Source organism: Spinacia oleracea, chromosome 6, assembly GCF_020520425.1.
Source record: "Spinacia oleracea cultivar Varoflay chromosome 6, BTI_SOV_V1, whole genome shotgun sequence".
Classification (NCBI taxonomy): domain Eukaryota; kingdom Viridiplantae; phylum Streptophyta; class Magnoliopsida; order Caryophyllales; family Amaranthaceae; genus Spinacia; species Spinacia oleracea.
Window position 1 is genome coordinate 121253870 of NC_079492.1, and position 21283 is coordinate 121275152.

General features: G+C 34.2%; 1 protein-coding gene across 1 annotated transcript; it reads left to right on the forward strand.

Annotated features, from left to right (window-relative positions):
• Positions 1–1652: 1652 nt before the first annotated feature.
• On the forward strand, positions 1653–20927 carry LOC110805754 (protease Do-like 2, chloroplastic). The gene is made up of 21 exons (XM_056830904.1): positions 1653–2001; positions 3302–3481; positions 5236–5286; positions 5596–5669; positions 5751–5814; positions 8977–9021; positions 9575–9682; positions 11896–11973; positions 12881–12947; positions 15742–15800; positions 16010–16109; positions 16830–16909; positions 17151–17207; positions 17829–17932; positions 19122–19209; positions 19319–19404; positions 19500–19524; positions 19638–19709; positions 19984–20034; positions 20119–20179; positions 20261–20927. The coding sequence occupies exons 1-21, from the start codon at positions 1789–1791 to the stop codon at positions 20503–20505; spliced, it is 1908 nt and encodes a 635-aa protein (XP_056686882.1). The 5' UTR covers positions 1653–1788; the 3' UTR covers positions 20506–20927.
• The last annotated feature ends 356 nt before the right edge of the window (positions 20928–21283 follow it).

Here is a 21283-nt window from a genome sequence, read left to right on the forward strand (position 1 = left end):
TAATAATAATAATAAAATAATAAATTAATAATAATAATAATAATATAATAATAATAATAATATAATAATAATAATAATATAATAATAATAATAATAATAATAATAATAATAATAATAATAATAATCTGATCTGGTCTGATCTGATCTAAACTTATTTTTTTTGATCTGATCTGGTCTGATCTGATCTGATTAAATTTGAAATAAGTAATAAGGTCCTGAAATAAGGTGAACTAAACAGGGCTTAAGTCATTTATCATGAGAAATAATTTTTCAACTGCATCATCTTACAATTTGTATAATTTGTTTTCTAGTGGAAATAAGTGATTCAAAATTAACAAACACCAAATTAGACATATGCAGTCATGCAAGGCATTTTTGTAGTTGATGTATGAGACTTATGACATCATGTTTATTCATGGTTGTCCTAATTCTTTAATTATTATTTTTTTTCCAAAATAGTCAATAGAAAATAAAAAGTCACATAAAAGTTTAGTTGTTGTAAACTTCATGTTAACATTCATTTATAAATTAATGTGAAGAGATAAACCACAAATGGTTGTTGGTTAAGATGGTAATGAGAGTTATCCTCCACACTTGAGGTCTAGAGTTCGAATCTCATTGCACGTATTGATTTTTGGTTGTCCATGATATGACATCTCATTTGGTGAGTGGATGATGTGGCGCAAAAGGAAGAGTACTACGTGCCACATAGACATTTTTCTCAACGCCTTTTAATTTATTAGTACGAAACCTAACAAATTTATTACCTCATGTGCTTGTAAAGTATAATACGAAGCAGATAGCAGGAGGTTGAAATATTAGGAGGAGATGAACCTATTAATTTTGGTGGAGTGGTGGGAAGGAGACAAAAATGGAAGTTCTTTTTAGTTTTAAGGAGTGGCGGTTTATACTTTTAAGTTGGTTGTAATTCTCACGTAGGATTTAATATAGAGACTACTTAATTCTTAGTTGGTTTCTACAATGTAATGTTTTTTGAATTGTTTCAAAGGTTTTTTTAGAGGAAAAACACATTCTTTGGGTTGTGTAGGAGATGTTAATGGGAGTGAACATAATTGCACTATTGAGGATTTGGAGGCCTCACAAAGGCCAATGACATTCTTATTATTATATACTACATCCGTTTCACAAAGTTCTTTACGCTTTGGAAAATGTGTCCAAAGTATAAAAACTTTAACCGTAAATTCTCACCATTATATACATCAAAATGTTACATGTAAGATCTTGTTAGATTGGTCTCGGGATGTATTTTCAAAATATCAAATTTTTACAATTTTTTCACATACGAAAATTGGATATATTAGTAGTTGAATATTGCATTGGAGTTCGTGCAAATAGTAACTGTAAAAATCTTTTTGAAACGGAGGTAGTAGGATATAGGATAGGATAGGATAGGATTTGATGGGAAATTTATTTATGTAAGTAATTCGTGAATAATGCAAATAACATAACAATTTGTAATTGAATTAGTAAGAAAAAAGTGAAAATAAAAAAGTAAAAAAAATAAAATAATGAATAAAATTTGAACTTCAATGAATAAAAAATAAGTTTAAATTCTATATTAAAAGTTTATTTATTTACAGTTATCGCCGTATAATTTACTACCTGACGGATTATTAATTTAGAATCACCCTATTTGACGGGCAGGGGGGCGCCAAAACATCCCACGGCCTCACTGAAGGGAGTACGTAAAGAGGATAAGAAAACCAACATTTTCTTCCTTCCCATTTTCTCTCTCCTCTCCCTCATTCACTGAAAACCACCGGAAAAATGGCGATTGGCGCCGCCAGTTGCAGCTGGTTAAACGGAATGACTTCCGTCGATGTAGCTCGCTCTTCTTTCTCCTCGCATTCTTTTTTCCCTACGCCGCATCCCACATTTCGCGCACTCATTTCAATGGGCGCCAATTGTAAGAGTAATGGTGATGCTGCTTCAAGAAGAACTGTCGCAAATTCTTCTTCTAATAGAAATGACGCTAAAGAGGTAAAAACCCTAACCTCTTTTTTTTCAATTTCCATTTGTAAAGGTTAGTGAATTGTGTGTATTTTGCTCTTTTTTTTAGCTCAAATTGCTGGAAATTTTGAACAATTGCGTTGAATTTATATTGACTTTGGTACTTATTTATGTTAGATAATTATAATTTATTACTTTATTTTGTTAATTTGCTAGATAAGATGCACATTCTCAATAACGGGCAGCTAAAATTCAACAATTTTGATGCAATTTGCATATTGTTTGAAATTCCGAAGTTGATTTATTAGTCTGAATCTTTCATGAATTGCTATGTTTAGAGAAAATTTATAATTTCTTGGCTGTCATATTGAAGACTCATAGAGTGTTCATCATGTATTTCTCAATAATATGGAAATGATTTTATCTGAGCTAATTGGTTATAAGTTTGCTGGTAATCTCATAGTGACGATGGTCCCAACACGAAATTTAGCTCCTTCGAGGATTGCCACCTGGTCTATTTCTTTGTTCATTCAAGAAGTGACTAACCTAATATTATGTACTTAGTGATATGATTCTCATGTAAGGCGACAGATATTGATGCCAAATCCTACTAATAGGTGTATGTTTGCAAATCATTAGTAGCAGCCTATGTAATTCCTTAACCTGGAGTACGTTATGATAGGAGATTAGAATAGCAGTGTCATAGAAATCTTGCTAACAGAGGCTTTTATTCTTTTAAGTTTTAAGAAGTGATTAATCAAATCATGCACCATGCCAGCTTCAAACTTTGGATCTTCGAGAAGCACTTGCTGAGGCTACTATACCATCATTACCAAGCCCTTTCAATGCCTGCGGGCAGTATGAGACTAACGGAATAATACTTTTTAACTTGCATGTGAGTGTAAATTTTGGCTAAAACTAGGTTATCCACATGAACTTAGATTTCCATAATTGTACAACATATTTTGCGAGTTAATAATTGCGGCCTAGGATTTAGCAAGAGAGAAAATCTCATGGAGTTTAAAACGTTCATATCATCAATTTTGATGAACATAGTAGGTTTACATAGGCAACATATCTTATGCTGGCGATTTGTCAATTGTCATTTGTGATGGAAGCTTGGAGCAGTGGGCTAATAATGTGTTTTTCTTTGCATCGAAGTCACTCCTTGATGGATGTATGATATGGGTCCCATTCATTGGTCATTAACTCATTAATGCTTCGGCATATCTTTGGCTACTTGTCTTTCTTTGTTGGTTCAATAGTAAATCCTGCGTTGAAAACTGGATGGTACTGGTTTAGTTGTTAATTAACTGTTATCTTCATCCAGGCAGATGTTATATCGCGTAAATATTTTTTCGGGAAGCCGAAAGATGAAAAAAGTTCTTCATATATACATCATGATGGCAGAAAAAAGGACATGGGGCGGTCACAATCATCTGGCTTTCAGTCATTTGGCATGCCAAAAAAAGACAAGAAAGGGTCTGCCTATGAACTCAAGGAGCAGCAGGTATAGACTCTGCTTTGACTTTCTTTTAACACAAACTAATTATAATTGTCATGGCAAAGTTACTGCTTTTGTGCTATCAGATTTTTGGTGTGACACTGGTTCTTTATTTAGCATCATTATCTGACAAACATTAGCTGCCGGATTAGTCTTTTGTTTGCCTCATTATCTTTCTCATATGTGTAATAGTATGCCACCACATTCATCTTAGTTACTGTCTATTACTCTACCGTGCTTCAAATTTATAGAATCTTATTTCACAAGAGCTCAAAAACCGATGGTAATTCATTGCTTTAGCATGTAGTGGCAACTGTAGTTGCATGTCTAAGCAGATTACAGTGTATCTTGCTTCTTGAGTTTGGTGTTATTTATTGATGCCTGTTGTCTCGCATTCTTTTAGTTTTCTGGTTTTGTTCGTCTTTGACAGTCTTCTAATATCGACGCCATTGAGACAATCTACCTTATAGAGCTCCCTCCATCAAGGATGGAATGGAATAATATAGTGTACCACAATAATGTCAAAAAGTATCTTACTTCTTATTGTGTTACCTTAATTGTTTTGTTTTGTCAAATAATACATCATTTTTTAACATCTTTTATATTAGCACCTTATGTTTATTTTCCAGTGACAACACTTTTCCCTCATTTTTTTTACCGTGCATGTGCATGTGCTACACCCAAATCCCACCTACCCCATGTCCCACTCGACACTTATGATAATTCATTCTCTGCCTTATTTCTGCCTTATAGAGATGATGGTAATAAGGATTTTACTCAATTTCTGAAGATTTTCAAACGAAGTCAGATCTAAAGTTAACGGATAAATCTAAAGTCATGGAATTGAGGGTTTCTTACGTCATGTTTAAGAGAACGCAAAATTCAAGTTTGTGTTGTGGTTTAAGCAAGAACCTAAGCTGATCAAAATTCAAAAAAATGAATATTCCTTTAGAATAGGCATTAAAAAACCAGATATTTAAGTAAAATGTCTATGGAAAATGCCTAAAGAATTTCCTAATTAGTGTAGGATATGAAATCCTAATAACTACTAACAAATTTTACTAAAAAAATATCCTGCAAGCACAAGGAAACTAGAACAAAGAAGGAAAATACAATCTTGCTTTTTAAGCATATGCATAACCACCAGAAGTTTTTTTTAGTTAGTATAGGAAATCAACCAAGACATTGGAACTTGTAAAACAGTCCATTTGCCTGTGAATGTGCTTGCTGCCCAAGTCTTTTTCTCTGCTCCAATACACTTTGCCATGAAGCCTAAGGAAACCCACTAACATATCTTGGAACCTATACCAAACAGTAGGATGTAACATATCTTGGAACCTATACCAAACAGTAGGATGTGATCCTAACCATTATTCTAAGGCAGAATAACTAAAACTAACAACTCGGAAGCCCAAATGGCCACTAAAAAACTAAAACTAAAACCCAATATATAAAATCACTCTTTGAAGCAAAACCATACTGGTCCTTAGGAAGCAATTGAAAAAATTATAAGAAGTTAGGACTTGGTACATATTAGATGATTCATACATGTTTGAAACAAAAGCAACTAAGCAAGTATACCTGACAATCAATTGAACCCAAGACCTCATATGATATATACTAGTGCACTAATGACCTTTCGGCACCAAGTGGTATTATTTGAGAAGTCTAGCAAGAATCAATTCGCTGTGATACCTCTTCTTGTGCAAGTAACTGATGTCTATTACTCTGTTGTTAATACGAGCAAAATTGTTTCTCAGGCTGAGGCAGGAAATCTTCAAAATGCGTCTTTCCTTAATGCTGTTGTGAAGGTACGAAAGCTTCTAACTCTATTTTCATGATTAACATTGTCATATTACCTTTTATACTCATAAAGATCTCTGCATTTGCTCTATGGAATCTTGACTGTTACTTGTTTGAGTAACTGATGCAATTTGAATCCTAGTTTTTTCTGCAGCAATTTTGGAATATGAAAATCAACGTTTATGCAACTTTTTTCTTTCTTGTTTACACTGAAGTTTTTCTTTATACTAAACATTACTACATGCTTTTTAATGATGAAGAAGGAATTTATGGAGAATTCTTTAACATGTTGGTCTCTTGATGCTTATGTTTTATAGGTGTATTGTACTCATACTGCGCCTGACTATTCCCTTCCATGGCAAAAGCAAAGACAATATACTAGTACTGGAAGGTATATTTTGCACTACTGAATCTCTCTTACAGTTCACACTTCCCTCCAGAATTATATATGAGCTTAAAAGACTGTATGCAGTGCTTTCATGATAGGGGACGGAAAGCTGTTGACAAATGCGCATTGTGTTGAACATTATACACAGGTGAGTTCATTTTTGGTGATTTCAAATAAGCCCTTCATCTTTTGTAACTCTTTTAAGTTTTATCTTAAAGAGATAATGCTTTTATGTCTTCTTGCTATCTTATAGGTCTTGTTTGTGGAGATTATATCATCTTGTCATTGACTTTCTAATTTAACTCCGTTAATGAGAAAATTTTAGAGCTGTGTCTAGAGAGCATATTTTGCAATTTGTTTTTTGCACTCGTTTCTGATCTGGTGGTGAATGAATCTCACAAAGAGATATCCTTGAATGCTTTGGTACATGATGATCATTCATCTGCATGAACCTTGTAGGCATCATTGATAGCATTATGATTTATGGCTGCAATGAAATACTTTAACATCATTTATTCACTAAGGATCTTTGTCATGTTCTGATTTATATATGTCCTTGTGTATAGCTAAATTTTAACTTGCCCATATGCCCCAATTTTGATCATGCAGTGAATTATACTAAGGTCATATTAGCATTGTGTTTTTGGTACTGTACCTTGTTCCCTAATTGAACGCGGAATGAGGAACAAAGGCACAATAAACTCCTGAAATAGTTAATTAGTGAACTACTAGCTCAATAATTAACCCTCATTATTTGAAACACATTTAAAGGCCCAAATTTATGAAACTGAATTTAATAATCGGGAAATAAAATTAGTTACATGTAAAAACCTCACTTAGAGAGTAAGATAAAGCCAAGCAACTCTGTAGAAAAAACATTAAAATGATAGGTAACATCACATCAACCACTATGCTGTTGGGAATAGGACTTGATTTCCATCTACATCTCTACTGGCGAATAAGATCAAAGTAATTGTTCTTTGATGGCAGAGTGTAGTAACTACTAATAGTATGTTAGTGACTCCTGTAATTTTTCAGAAGAAATAGTAACATTAGCTGGGGATAAAGAATATGAGAAACAGATTGAATGATAGATATGACTATATGAGGAAGACATGGTGATGGATTCTGTCATTGATTTCCATAAATGATCTTGAACTCAATGAAGTGCAATTTGCAAGAGATTTTGATTGTTTAGTTTCCGGCTACAGATTCAGGAGTAGGGTTTTTTCTGAAAGCATTTGATGCTGGAGACGCTTAAGAGCTGCTAGAAACGAGATTAGAACCGGTTTTGGAGAATAATTTTCTGAAGCTAACTAAGCTAGAAACGGGAAACATTTTCATGATTGTAGGTAAGATTTGCAGTTGGATTGAAGATTGCTTAGTGCCCAAGTTTGGTACAATGTGCTTTTGAGCTCTTAGTTATCAAGGACACTTTTACATCAGCCCTAATGTGTGCAAGCTACTCCCTCAGTCCTGGAATGATTGCAACAACTTCAATTTTTGTCCATCCCAGAATAATTGTAACACTTCCTTAAATGGAAAGGACCTGCTGGTTTTTTATTTATTTAATATTATCTCTCTTTTTGTTCAACTATCTCATTTCACGTCTTCTTTCCCAATAAAATAACATCTCATTACCCCCTATCATATCTACTTTTACAGTAAAATAAAACAACCTACGGCCTATAAGCCAGCTCTCCTGAAACTCTGTGCAAAGGCTAGTGTCGCGATTAGTCTGGGATACAGGGGGTTGCAATCTTTGCCTTAAACTTGGAAGATCATATTTTGGGAGGTCTGTATCACAGAAATTGCAGGAAGCTAAATCTAAGGAGAGAATCTTTTGTTTTGGTTTAGTTTAGTTTACTGTAAGTTAATTCATTCTAGGTGTAGGAGTAGCCGGATGTTTATTCTTTTGTTATGGATTATTTTCTGCTTTTAAGAAATTAGCGACCTTGTATATAATTTAAAGGGAGGGAAGATTGAGTCTGCTATCTTTTCAAAAGACTATATTTTAGTAATACTAGTTCCAGAGTATGTTTTTGCTAGTCATTGTTGATCATTGCTTCTCTGTCTGTACTCTATCTTTTAATTTAGAGCCTTTGGCTGTTTATTCCAATTTCTTTTATTTACTCTTTTGCTTTCTTCCATCGTAAAAATGCAGTAAACGTATCTTATTGCTTGCGCAATGAACTCCATTCGCTTGTTGCCAAGACGATTTCCTTTTATCTATGTTACTCCGACTCTTCATTTTACCTCTAGCACCTGTGTCGGATCCTCGACACTCCGACATGGGTACGGACACTCGACACTTCATTTTCGACTTAAATCTTGAATTTTTTTCACAATTTAGCCGAGTAGGATACTTGGACACGTACCCTTGTCTGACACTAGTACCCGAGTCCAAGTAACATAGCCTTTTATACTTTAGCTTTGGATTTTCTTGTTGGAACAGAGTTGTTTCTTTGTTGGCTTAAATCTCATGCACTTCGTATATGGAAGGGATATTTATCGGTTTTGGTTGCATTGCTTTCTGGGTATCATCATGCTCTTTCGTGTGATTGAAATGCATCCTTTAGCATGTGTATCAATACATTGACAAAAAAAAAAATGCAAACTGCTTCCTTTGGCTTTTGCTTGATGAATTTTTTTTGGGATTGTAACCTTGTTGTGTTTGGAACTTTGGGTGCCACCTTTGATGTCTACTTATTGGAAATAATAACAACAAAAAATACACCTGGCATTTATGTGTGTCATGGTTAATTGACAACTTATCTGAGCAACTATCGCAACATACTTGCAGCAGTTAGCTGAAACTGTCATAAGATGTTGAATAACCTGGAGATGTATAATCGAGGCGTAATGCCATCTCTATATACTCCCTCTAAAAAGAGGTGCTTTTTTTTTATGTATCCACTTTTACTTTATTCTATTTTTTGCAATCATTTTTTACCATGTTACCACCTTTTCCCCTAATTACACCTTTTCATCATCTCTCTCCTACTTTACCCACTATTACCCATTAATTATTACATCTCTCTTACTTTTCCCCCCTTTTTCTTACACCCAATCATCACTCCTCGAAACACGAGTCTATACTAAATGGGAACATAGAAAAAAAAAAAAAAGAGTATTTATGATATAATTTCTTAATATGTATTTTGACATTAATAGACATTTAAGAAAATATCGTGAAGTCTTTGACTGCAGCCTTCCTCATTTAGAGTCCACTTATTCTTCTTTTTGTACCATCATAATGCTTATACATTTGTCACAGACTCACAGCTGTTCTGCATTCTATGTAATGCAGGTGAAAGTAAAGAGGAGGGGAGATGATACAAAATATGTTGCGAAAGTAAGCATTTAATGGCTTGATATTTTGGGCTTTCTGTGTTTTGATTTCTAAATTATGCCTTTATTGCAAAGTGTATTTCTTTCTAGTCCCCTATGAGCATCTGATAGCATTTCAGACATTATTGAGTGATCTACCTAATTTTATTAGTTCCCATGTATCCTTTTAAATTGCCCAAAAAATGAATTCGTCAAGGGATCTATGCCACTACTGCTGGAGATTGTAAATATGTGATAAATTTTTTATTGAACAAGTTAGTGGGTTACCAAATCCAAATACCAATATGAGTTTTCTTTTATCCCCATTCCTAGTAGTTTGTTTGAATCTAAATTATGAAAATAAGTTTCAGAAAAAGTAAGTTTGATATGGGCCAATAAGTTCATATGAGTTAGCCTTTTAAATTTAATTTACTTTTTTTAATTTTTTTATTACAGCCTAAAAAAAAATTGAGTAGATTTTTTTCCGTGAAGGGCCAACATTCAGAATCTTCAGATGGTTCTTATGTTTGATAGACACTTCAACAACTAACTTTCCTCTCAGCTCATTTTGTGTACAGGTTTTAGCCAGAGGTGTTGACTGTGACATAGCTTTGCTTTCTGTGGAAAATGAGAAGTTCTGGAAAGGAGCTGAGCCGCTTCGTTTAGGTCGGCTACCACATCTACAGGTGCCGTTTTTCTTCCCGTAATATTGAAACACTTCTTTTTAAACCGGGCTTAAATACTACGTGGAAGAACAGTTTTTTTTATTCAATTTTCCTCAATGGTAGATTGGTAGTAACTTATTTGAAGTCTTATTCTTATTTTAGTGCAAAACAACACAAAGTACGTACTTCCGATCTGTACAATACTTTTGACAGAAGCAGATAAATTCCTTTTGTAAAGCCGGATCCGACTTTTAGATCAATCTTAAAATGTATCTATGTGTCTCAGACTCCCCGTAAGATAAGAAGAGATATAGTTTGAGCTTTTTTGTAGGTCCTGGCTCCTGAGGCTTGTTGATGCCTATGTGTTTTTTCTAAAGAGATCTTTTTTAAACTAAGTTTACTGTTAGGGTGAAATGACAAAAAATGGTGGTAGCCGTAGAAAGTATTTGGGTTTGACATGAATGAATAGTTCATGATTGTAGTACTCTATCAGACTTTTGAACTCTGTCCTTTCTTTGTATTCTGAGAGTCTTCCTACAATATCAGTTCGTAAAAGGAGGGGGGTGGGGGTTAAATTCTGCCTATTCTTGATTTTCTGGTGCATTAGGATGTCAGGTATAGCTTTTCCAGCAGGAGACAAAGGTTAATCCCCCACCTCCGACCAATTTTAGGCTGTATTTTCCATAAATGTGGGCATGGAGTCTTGCATGAAATTATGTGTTTTTGCTGATGAAAAGAAAGTGGTTTAAAAAGCACTGTTATTAGTGAAATATCTTAGTGAAGAGCAACCTTCTGACAATTCTGAGGGTTGGCTGACAATACATACTATAGCCACTGAAATAATTACTTGAATGCACTATCTATATCTATTAATTATTAAAAAAGTGTTGACAATAAATTATTTCCGCCATGTAACAGCCTCCCTCTTGTAATAGCTACACTCAAAAATTACAAATATTTGCAACAAGCCTGAAATACGTGACATCAACTATATATGAAAAGCACTTATCCACTACAATATTATTGCTCTCTTCTCAAAATAAAGATGATATTATTGGTTTTTTAATGTAATTCACATGTTTAAGTTACTTACAATGATAAATAAGAATAAAGTAACTAGTTCCACACTTAATCAACACTACACATAGAATGATTTCAATGGTTATCCTTGTCCACCACTCTCCACATTTAGGACACATAACACCTGGGGTATCACCCAAGTTAATCACCGGTTAGTCTACATTGACATTTCTCTAGTGTAATTGAAGGCAATATTATATGTGTACAACAAGATGCAGGCAGGTGTTGGTCCATATAGTTGTCAAGGACAAACATAAATAATTTTATTGAAGTGTCAAAACTAATTCTAAACAATAATCATATTATATTTAATGCTTACCTTTCTAAATTTATTTCTTTTAGAAGAAATAATAACTACAGCTGTTCAATAGACTTGGTTTTTGAAGGCTTCAGAGAAGATAAACTGAATGTCAATATTATTGTTGTAAGAAGTCACATTTCCCACAGTCTCTTGTGTTTTTGACACTTTCCAACCAGTATGTTGGTCATCTGTTTCCATGGGTCTTCAAGACCTCCTTCTAAACTGCTTCTGCTTGTTTGTGTCTTGAAAATGAAAAAGAAATCAGGTTTGCAAAGGCTTACCTCATACTTGAGTGTCCTTATATTTTTCTCATTTTTGTGGGGTAAGAACCAAGTGTTTATAAAGTTACAATTAAATACCCAAAACACACCTTTTTCCGGCGAGTGAGGTTCTTGTTAAATAGAAAAATACTCCATAGTTGGGGATCATACACTCACCCTTAAACACCTTACTCTGTATAAGCAAGTTGTTTTCTACTCGTTAAGGGATGTAAGTTAATAATTATAAGATGATCTGATGAAAATTCTACATAGACTGCTCGAGCCTTGTTGTAAATGGGTAGCATAAATCTCAGAGAAGAATTAAGAACTTCATGCATTAAGAATACAGGTAAGGTTTAGAAATATTGTCTACAATTCGTAATATTATTTGTAAACTCTCCTTTTTTGCTTTTCACATTTGTTTTTTCTGAATTTTCTGATTCCATTATAATTTGGTACTGTCCACTGTCAATAGAGCTGTCATAGTATCTAGATTTACATTCAAAATGTGTAGTAAAAAGGTATAACTTATCAGCATAATTTTCCTTTAAATTACTGTGAACTAATTATGATATGTTCATTTTCACTGGCAGGATTCAGTCACTGTTGTTGGATACCCCCTTGGAGGGGATACAATTTCTGTGACAAAGGGGGTGGTTTCACGAATAGAGGTTTGAATCAACTTTGAAGCATTAAACAAAATATTTGATTAATTCAATCTTTTATTTTGCTGATGCCTCTCATGTACACTTGGTACTTGTGGATTTGGTTTCTAATATTTTGCTTGTTGATTTACAGAGCATTTCTGTAAAATCAGTGATATATGTATGCATCCTAAAGAAATATTGTTCTATAGTGGTTCTAGTATATTCCTTTAGTTCCCACTTTATTACTTCAATATTTAGCTTCCAGAATTTGAGTTAATAGAAGGTAATTATACCGTCTAGGAAACAAATGATGAACATCTTTACTTCCCGTCTCCGGATCCTAGGCATGATAGTAACATTCTGTATTGCTATTATGTACTCCTTTACAAATATATAACTTTCCTGAAACAGTATAGATTTTGGTTGAATCCCAAGATACTTGTTTGAGCAAGGGAGAGATGATGGGGATGTAGAATCATGTAAAACTTTAAGTCCTTATGAGGGAATAAGAAGGTGTGACAATGTTTTTGGATGGTTGAATATATTATTTATTCGCAATGGTATTCACCGTTGTGAAAAGTGGGATGAAATGGTTCTTATATTTCTGGCAAATATTGTTGTCTTTTTACCATGTAGATGGACCACCTTCCGCGGTTTTGTTTTGGTATATGGTCTGAATCAAAACTTGCAAGAAAGTAAGATGCTAGATCATTGAGCTTTGGGTTCTACTGTGATATTTATCTATATATTTTAGATTAGGTTGGTTTCTCGCTTCTCAATATCTGAATGGAAAGAGATACTCAAATTTGTAAATTGTGGGTGCTGAGGAATGAATAATTCTTCTTTCAGTGTATTAGGGGATGCTACTATTTTCTCTCTTAGTCCTAGATGAATGTGAAGGCATAAAAAATCTTATCTGTTTATGTTCCAGGTTACATCATATGCACATGGGTCATCTGATTTGCTAGGCATTCAAATTGATGCTGCAATAAATCCTGGTCAGTAACGATTTTTTTGTTTTTGTTTTTGTATTGGACTAATATTTTGAAGGAAAAATTGATGGGAATAAGTCAACCTTTGTATCATTTATTAATATTAAGTCTAACTTTTAATTATATCTGATTAAGTTAATCTTTTATACCCATTTATTTTTAACAAGTTATCTTAAATTTTGACTGGTTATAGTGGGTAACAGTTATGAGGTGGCAACACTAATTTGACCTGTCATGTTATTTTATTTTATTTTAAGATTTTTTTTGTTACTTGAATTAGTTTCTGGGTTCATCTTCTATTCTTCCTCTTCTAATGCCTTCATCTTCAACGCTTCCTCTTCCCTTCCTCCATTAAACTTCCACCTTTTCCTTGTATTTCCAGTTTATTTCCTTTTATTATACATATGCATATATTAATAAATATATAGTTCCTAATTGCAATTCGTGACTAATGAAGAAGTCGTCTATTGGATCTGGGTTTTCTCCGAGTTTAATAATGGAGGTTGTTCAGAGAAGGCTTTGTACATGTGGGAATGTAGAAGAGACGAGAACGGTAAAAAATGGCCTGGAATTGGGAACGAAGATGAAAAACGATACCCTATATGATATGTTTAGGTGGATTAACGAGAGTAATATTGTGGAAACTCTCCAATATCAACTTGAGGAGAAGGAAACAACAATCTGCAAATTGGAGGCTGAGAAAAAAAATCAAAGATGCTAAGATACATAAACTGAAATTGAAGAAGGATATTGGAGATGAAAAACGAGCTTCACGAAATGCGTATCGAGGTCTTGAAGTGTACAAGGAACGCAAAAACCTTCTTGGCCTTGATAATTTAATGGAACTTTGCTGATACAGATACAAATAATCCTTTTTGGATAATGTGGAAGCTAGTGTTTGTGTTTTTTTCAAAGGAGAGGAAAGAGTGACGTTATCATTTGTGTTGCTAGCAGTAGTTTGAAATTGTCTCCTTGGGCTACTCTTAGTCGGTGACATCAAAGATTTAGGTGGGGCCCTTTTTGGTGTTAATTTTTTTGCATTACCAGCAAAAGGTGAAGGATGAGTAAGTGGTTGTGAATGTTTAGGATCAGTATCAGGATGCACAATTTCATCATCACAATGCAACACATATAACTCAATAGTCCTGCATTTTACAACGAGCTCACCAATCTCAGCCACTTCTTCGTCATTGAAAATTTGCCTCAACCCATCCTCTAAACTAATGCCTTGAACCCGATAATATAGTCCCGCAATTTTCTCATACTGTCCACATTTTTTTGCCAAGTCCACCAGATCAAAGTAACATAATTCATCTGGGTCAACTGCTACCGTCCTACATTTTCCTCCCATGTACACTAACTCCCCAACACCAACCCTTTTAAATCTCCCACCATGCCAAAACTTCAGAGTAATATCAGCAAACACACTAGAATTCATGATAATCTGCAATTCAGTAATATAAGGAGGTATCACTCAACTAGTCATCCTTGTAACTACGGTAGTACTACACGAGAATTATAAGCCACATATGATATTACACATTAAGCTTCTAGGTTACAGTTGGATACTTATCCAACTTACAAGTTTGGTAATTTATTGAAATTATTGCAGTACTAATCTTAGCACAAAAGAAGATGATATTATTACATTACAAGCGCTTTAGCCCATAAAGTTTGGTTCTACCCAAAATAAGAAACCAAAATGCAGGGCAATAATCACTGAAATCGTAACAAGCTTCCCAATCTTCCATGGATTCCCAAAAACCAATCCCAACACTTGTACAATCAACGTCCAAAAGGATAAACTGAATACTCCCATTGCAATCCATAAGCCCATTTTTATAAGATTTGCACTTTAAACACTTTAAACATCTTTAGTGCTCTGTTTATTGCAATTTGGCTAAAAGTTGAGAAATTAAGCCACTTTAAGTGAGAAATACATCTTATGACACCTCTTTTATCTGAAAAATAATTAAGAAACTAATTCAAAAAGTTCAGTTAACCCGATAAATTAGCGAATTTCGGTTTTTAGTTTTCAATTGAGCCCCAATTCAATTCAATTCAATTCAATTAACCCAACTCTGTTATGAAATTTTGTTAATAATTCATCCCACCAACAACGAAATTTACCCACGAAGAATTTAATTCCTATACTTAAGCAAATTACCTTTTTAAGTAATAAAACTAACCCATAATTCATAATTCAAAAAATTAGGGTTATCAAATTATACCTGCGAATTTTTCTTGGAGAATGAATTAATTGCTCTTTATTCCTTGAATTGTTGCGTCTCTATCAATTTTTCTCGGTGATTTCATCAATAAAGAGGAAGGTATGAAGGTGGGTGAAGCTCGGCTATGGCTATGGCTATGGCTATGGCAATGGCAATGGCAGAGAATGGCGATCGACCAAATTGTTGAATGTGTCGATTGACAAAAACTTTGAATGCCTTTATTTTATTTAATTTTTTCTATGTTTGTGGTATAAGTGAAGAAAATGTGAGGTGGATGGTATTTGTATAAGTTAGTGCCACGTATATGCATTTTTAGAGGGAGAAGTGAAAGCTTACCGGTTGATCCTTAAACTAGCTGGTTACCGGTAATGTAACTTGTTAAAAATAAATGGGTATAAAAGATTAACTTAATTAGATATAATTAAAAGTTAGACTTAATATTAATAAATGGTACAAAGGTTGACTTATTTCCACCAATTTTTCCTATTTTGAATCATTATAAGTAATGTTAATGATGTATTTAATCCCTTGAAATTATTTTACTATTCTCTAACACTATTCTGCTTCAGGTAATAGTGGAGGCCCTGCATTCAATGACCAGGGGGAGTGCATTGGTGTGGCATTTCAGGTATGGGCTATATAGGTCCTGTGCATACATCCTGTCATATTATTACTTCAATGTCTTTGATATTTGTTAAGATAGAGGTAAACTGCACTGTTCTAAGTATTGAATTCTGAAGCTGCATCTTTCTGTTGTTTTTTATGGACCCATTTTTCTTATGCATGTGTCAGTCATACTTCATTGTTGCTTTGATATCTAATAAGCTGTTATATCAGGTACTCAGATCAGATGATACAGAGAACATAGGGTATGTGATTCCAACTACAGTGGTGTCTCATTTTTTGGCAGACTATGAGAGGAATGGAAAGTACACAGGTAAGGAAGCCTTTTCTATTCTTTAAATAACAGTTTCTAGATTTTGCATCTGATATTATTTGAAATTATGCTTAGACTGATTGTGGAAACCTGAGACCTAGATTATGTCGCTGTGAGCCACTCATTTAGGCTTATTGTTTTCCTAAGATCACCGAATACAAAAGGAGAGTAGGGAAGAAAGGTGAAAGAAAAGAAGGAAAACCATATTAATAGTGTTTTGTTTACTATGCAGTAGATGGAACGAAATAACTTATTTTTCTCTGTTTGGAAAGAAAGAGATCTAAAAACTTGTAGTTTTCAGGTTTCTTTCAGTCCAAACTCTAAACGGGACAATTTAATAAACCAATATCAGAGTTTTGCTAACGTTTCCATCAGCTTCGTTTCTTTCACTTTATTTCTTTTTATTTACATAAATTATATTACGTGATCATTTGAGTTAGTTCTGTTGCTTTCATAATGCCATAACTCCACAAGGATAGGAATCTTGTGGAGAGATTGTCTCCTTCCTCTCCATTTTCAGGGCTCTCTCCCCCCCCCCCCCCCCCCCCACTAGCAATATTACTTGGATATGTACTGGCTTTCATGAAATGTTGATTGTTCAGGCTTATAGAATTATCTTAATCGCAAATGTTTTATGTTGTATGTAATTTAACACAAGTTGGATTTATTACATGAGCTGTAAGTTTATACACGTTTCAAAAATCAAAAATACATTTTCAGGTTTCCCTTGCCTTGGTGTATTGCTTCAGAAATTGGAGAATCCAGCTCTACGCTCCTGCTTAAAAGTGGAATCATATGAGGTTGTTTTTCATATACAGTTACAAAAATCACTTTCAGCTAAGATCTTTAGCCAAGTAGAGTATTGTCCTTTAATATCTCTGGATGGAATAACTCCTTCCCTCATGAATTCTGCTTCCACCTATACATTTTTTATAAGAAGAAAATATGATGTAGTTATCAGTAGAGAATGTTTTGCATATATAATTCAAGTATGACATTCACACAACACTAAATACATTAGTTTTGAATGCCAATTTTCAGGGAGTTCTCGTGCGGCGAGTTGAACCCACTTCTGATGCACATCATGTCCTAAAAGAGGTAAGTTGTCTCTTTTCTGAAGGCGTCTACATTCCGGGAAGTAATACTTAATAGGGAAACTAACAAATGAAGTGGTACATTTTGGCCTAATTTATAAGGAAGAGTACTGCTGGAAAAAGGAAAATGACACATTTTGGTTATTATAAGTTTGGAAGTAAGGCCTCTGTTTTAGGACTGGAAAGAATTTATTAAACGTCATCTAAGGTCAATTTACCAGTCATCTTTTATTGAATTTTGACTTTTGAATTTTCTAACTAAAGTGTTGTCAAAGAGAGTTGGAGATGCAAGTGTTCACAAGGAGATAACTTCTAGTTATTCATCAAGATAAGCAACTTTTGTAAATCTTCAAGAAACAAATTGTTACTGAAATTTGAGCTTCCTGTCCACAAATAGAGAATATTCAAAAGTAAACAAATGACTTAGAGCTTGGTATATCATGTGCATATTTCCAGCATCTTTTGTAAATTACATTTATGCCATCAGCTGCTTTCTGCTCTCAATTGTTGAACCTGCTGATCATGGATAAGTAATTAAGTACTGTTTCCGAAGAGCTCGATGTCATACAAATCTTGAATTGTTACAACTAGCAAAATAATGCTAAAAGGAACTGCTATTTTCCAGGGCGACGTGATTGTGAGTTTTGATGGAGTCCATGTTGGCTGTGAAGGAACTGTGCCTTTCCGATCAACTGAGCGTATTGCATTCCGCTATCTCATCAGTCAGAAGTAATTTTACGTTTCCTTATTTTATCTTTATTTTTTTTGTTACTTTTTTGCAATTAAAGGATATTTTGTTACCAAAAGCAAGGAAAGAATATCACCAAGCCATACATCGATGCCTAAACTGATACTGCTGAGTCCCCTGACTTCTAGGAAGGGTTGAGCTCAAGTACTCTTCATTAACGGCATTAATCACAAACAACAAATGCCTTGCATAAACAACGCTTATAAACATAATTAACTTCAAATAAACAGTCTCTTACTATCAGTGGCTTTACAAGTTACTTTGAACATAATTTCTCTATGTACAGCAGCAGGAGTAATGCAGTTGACTCTGAAATCTTCCCTTTCCTCTGTAGCCATATATGATAAATTGATAAATTGATTCTGTGTGGCTCTGTCTCCTGTTCTCTTCTCACATTTCATACTCCGGGCAAGCTCAGCAATAATTAGTAACACCTTAACCGGAATTGCAGCAGAATAAGGACATTGGAAGAACAGATGGTCAATGGACTCAGGAAGTGCATCATACACGCAACAAGTATATTACTAGCAACACCTCTCAACTGCAATAATCTATCCACACTGTCAGAGTGTCAGCCAACTAATGAAAACACTCCCAGGAGTGGCTTTATTAATGCAAAACACACTTTACCATGGGACTTAGGGTGGATTCCAGTTATCTTTTTGTACACCTCCTTAATGGAAACTTGCCCATTTTTAGTAACCTTATCCCAACCTCCAACAGCATTAACCAACTTAAACTACTGAAACTTTTCTTGAGTACCTAGGACATGTTAACAGGACAAGAGAACATAATAGCTGGCAACCCATCTGCACCATGTCTTTTTTGTGAGTGAATAGAAGTTTAGCAATAGCTGTCTTATTCTAAGAAATCATGTCTTTAACATTCGAATCACCTGCAACCTTTTGAAGGCAGATAGTATTCCAAGCAACCAAAGATTTTTGATGGATTCACATCACCAGTCCATATATACACTACACAAACTCTAAATCTTATTTTTCTTTTTTAAATTTAATTTTATAGAAAAGTAATACACATTTGTCTGGCGGCTCTAAATACAAAAATCATCAGGGCAGAATCAATAATAATTGAGGCCCAGTATCTTAAATTAGCAGTTGCCTCTTATTATTGGGACAGTTTGCAGTGTGTCCTAATAGTATCTTGGAATAGATTTTCAGGTGATCAGGTAGAGCTTGGCATCATTAGGAATGGGGATCATATGAAGGTTCAAACAATTTTGAATCCACGTGTCCATTTGGTATGTCTTTAGGCGATATGGGCCGATTTCTCTTGGCAATGATTTTCAGTAACTTAAGTATTTTTATGAAATTCGTTTGATACTAGTTCATTTATTTCTAATCTTGAAGGTACCATTTAACATTGAAGGAGGTCAACCATCATATTTGATAGTCGCTGGATTGGTGTTTACCCCACTTTCCGAACCACTTATAGAGTAATGTTCTGCTAAATTTATGCTCCGTAGTGCCCTCATCTTTTATGGTTCAACTTTTAAAATTCTAATAAACTGTTTAATTTCTTTTTGGATAGAGAGGAATGTGAAGAAGCTATGGGGGTGAGTTAATCCATGAGAAAATCATCCCTTTATATTGTTTGTGAAGTGCTTTCTTTCTGTTAATTCTTTGTGGATGTTGAAAATGGCTGAATCTCCTTCACTCCTTTTGTCAGCTAAAACTAGTAGCGAAGGCAAGATATTCTTTGGCACAATTCAAAGGAGAACAAATTGTGATCCTATCACAGGTAGGTTGATTTTGAGCTAAGTCATGCAAATATGATAATTGGTTCAAGTGCCATGTAAGATTACTGTTGAAAAAATAATTGGATTCATAGAAATGGTATTGACCTTGTATTCATTTTGGTCAAGCATATCCTTTTAGCCTCCTCATTTTCCGAGTAGAAATTATTAAGTTGTTATGCTTCCTTTTTTAACATAAGATTTGAATTATCACTGAATTTGTATTGAAGAATTGAAAAGCTATATTTATTTTAGCTCACTGGAAAATTGTTGTCCTAGGTCTTGGCAAATGAAGTCAGTATTGGATATGAAGATATGGGAAATCAACAGGTAAACTTCACCATATGTTCAAAGGTCCCTTGTTTGTTTGGGTTTGTTTTCATACTTAAGAAGTCCGAAAATCATTTACTGTAGGTGTTGAAGTTAAATGGCAAACAGATCAGAAACATTCATCATCTAGCTCATCTTGTCGATTGTAAGGATTCCATTTTTTTTCCTCACTTTGTTAATGCTAGCAATCCTTATATATTAATTATCTTTATTGTCTCTATCCCAGCTTGCAAAGATAAGTATCTTGTTTTCGAGTTTGAAGATAATTATCTTGTTGTATTGGAGCGGGAAGTAGCAACAGCTGCCTCAACATGCATCCTGAAAGATTACGGGATTCCTTCTGAAAGATCTTCTGATCTAATGGAGCCATATTTGGATAACTTGACGGGTAATAACGCTGTAGATCAGGATATTGGGGATAGTCCTGTTTCAAACTTGGAAATCGGATTTGATGGGCTTCTTTGGGCATGATCAAGTTTATCCTAGGTTTAAGTTTCACCTATACAACCATTTCCCATTTCTCTGATTTGGCCAAATATTCATCATCTAGATTATCCAGAGCCCTCTACTTGTTTTTTTGAGAGCACAAGGGCAGAGAGGCAAAAGGCGAAGTTCTTTAGATCATCCTTGTATTAGTTGTAAATTATTGTTGTTGTAACATTATAATCAACATAATAATATAAAGGCATTCTTTTCTAGTGGACTGATCCACCATACCCATATGATGTGAAGCGCCTGAGATTGTTACAATAGTGAAGATAAACGCCGATCTGAAGAAGGAAGTTGCAGTTTTGAGGAACAAAATTAGGTTCTTGAAAATTGTTGTAATTTGCTATGTTGTTTTTCGATATAATTTTGTGTTCGAAGGTGTCAGGTAATCTTATTTCCGGTAACGTATGTATACCTTAGAGTTTGTATTAGTCTTTAATTGCTTTCTTATTTGCTGATCAAGACCAACTAGAAATGTTTTCACGTAGAAGTAGAAGTAGAAGTGTAGAACATAAACGATTACATCTTGTTTATTATTCCGGTCACCAGGAAGTAATGCCATATCCTTAGAGCTCAATATGGAGTGATAATCCTTTGCAATAATAACACGAGGAATTGACTCATTGAGGGTTATTGTGTATACCAGCCGCGGTAAAAGAACTTTGTACACGCCCATCATTCATGTCAAGTTCATAATCAAACTACGGACAGGTTACCGTTCACATAAGTAAACCTTATTCTATAAATCTACAACTCCAAA

Bases quoted from the DNA above. Each gene is read 5' to 3' on its own strand.
- LOC110805754 (XM_056830904.1), top strand. From the start codon at position 1,789: ATGGCGATTGGCGCCGCCAGTTGCAGCTGGTTAAACGGAATGACTTCC. The intron at 5,670-5,750 runs GTATATTTTGCA...GACTGTATGCAG, and splicing joins CAATATACTAGTACTGGAAG to TGCTTTCATGATAGGGGACG. The intron at 11,974-12,880 runs GTTTGAATCAAC...TTTATGTTCCAG, and splicing joins GGGTGGTTTCACGAATAGAG to GTTACATCATATGCACATGG.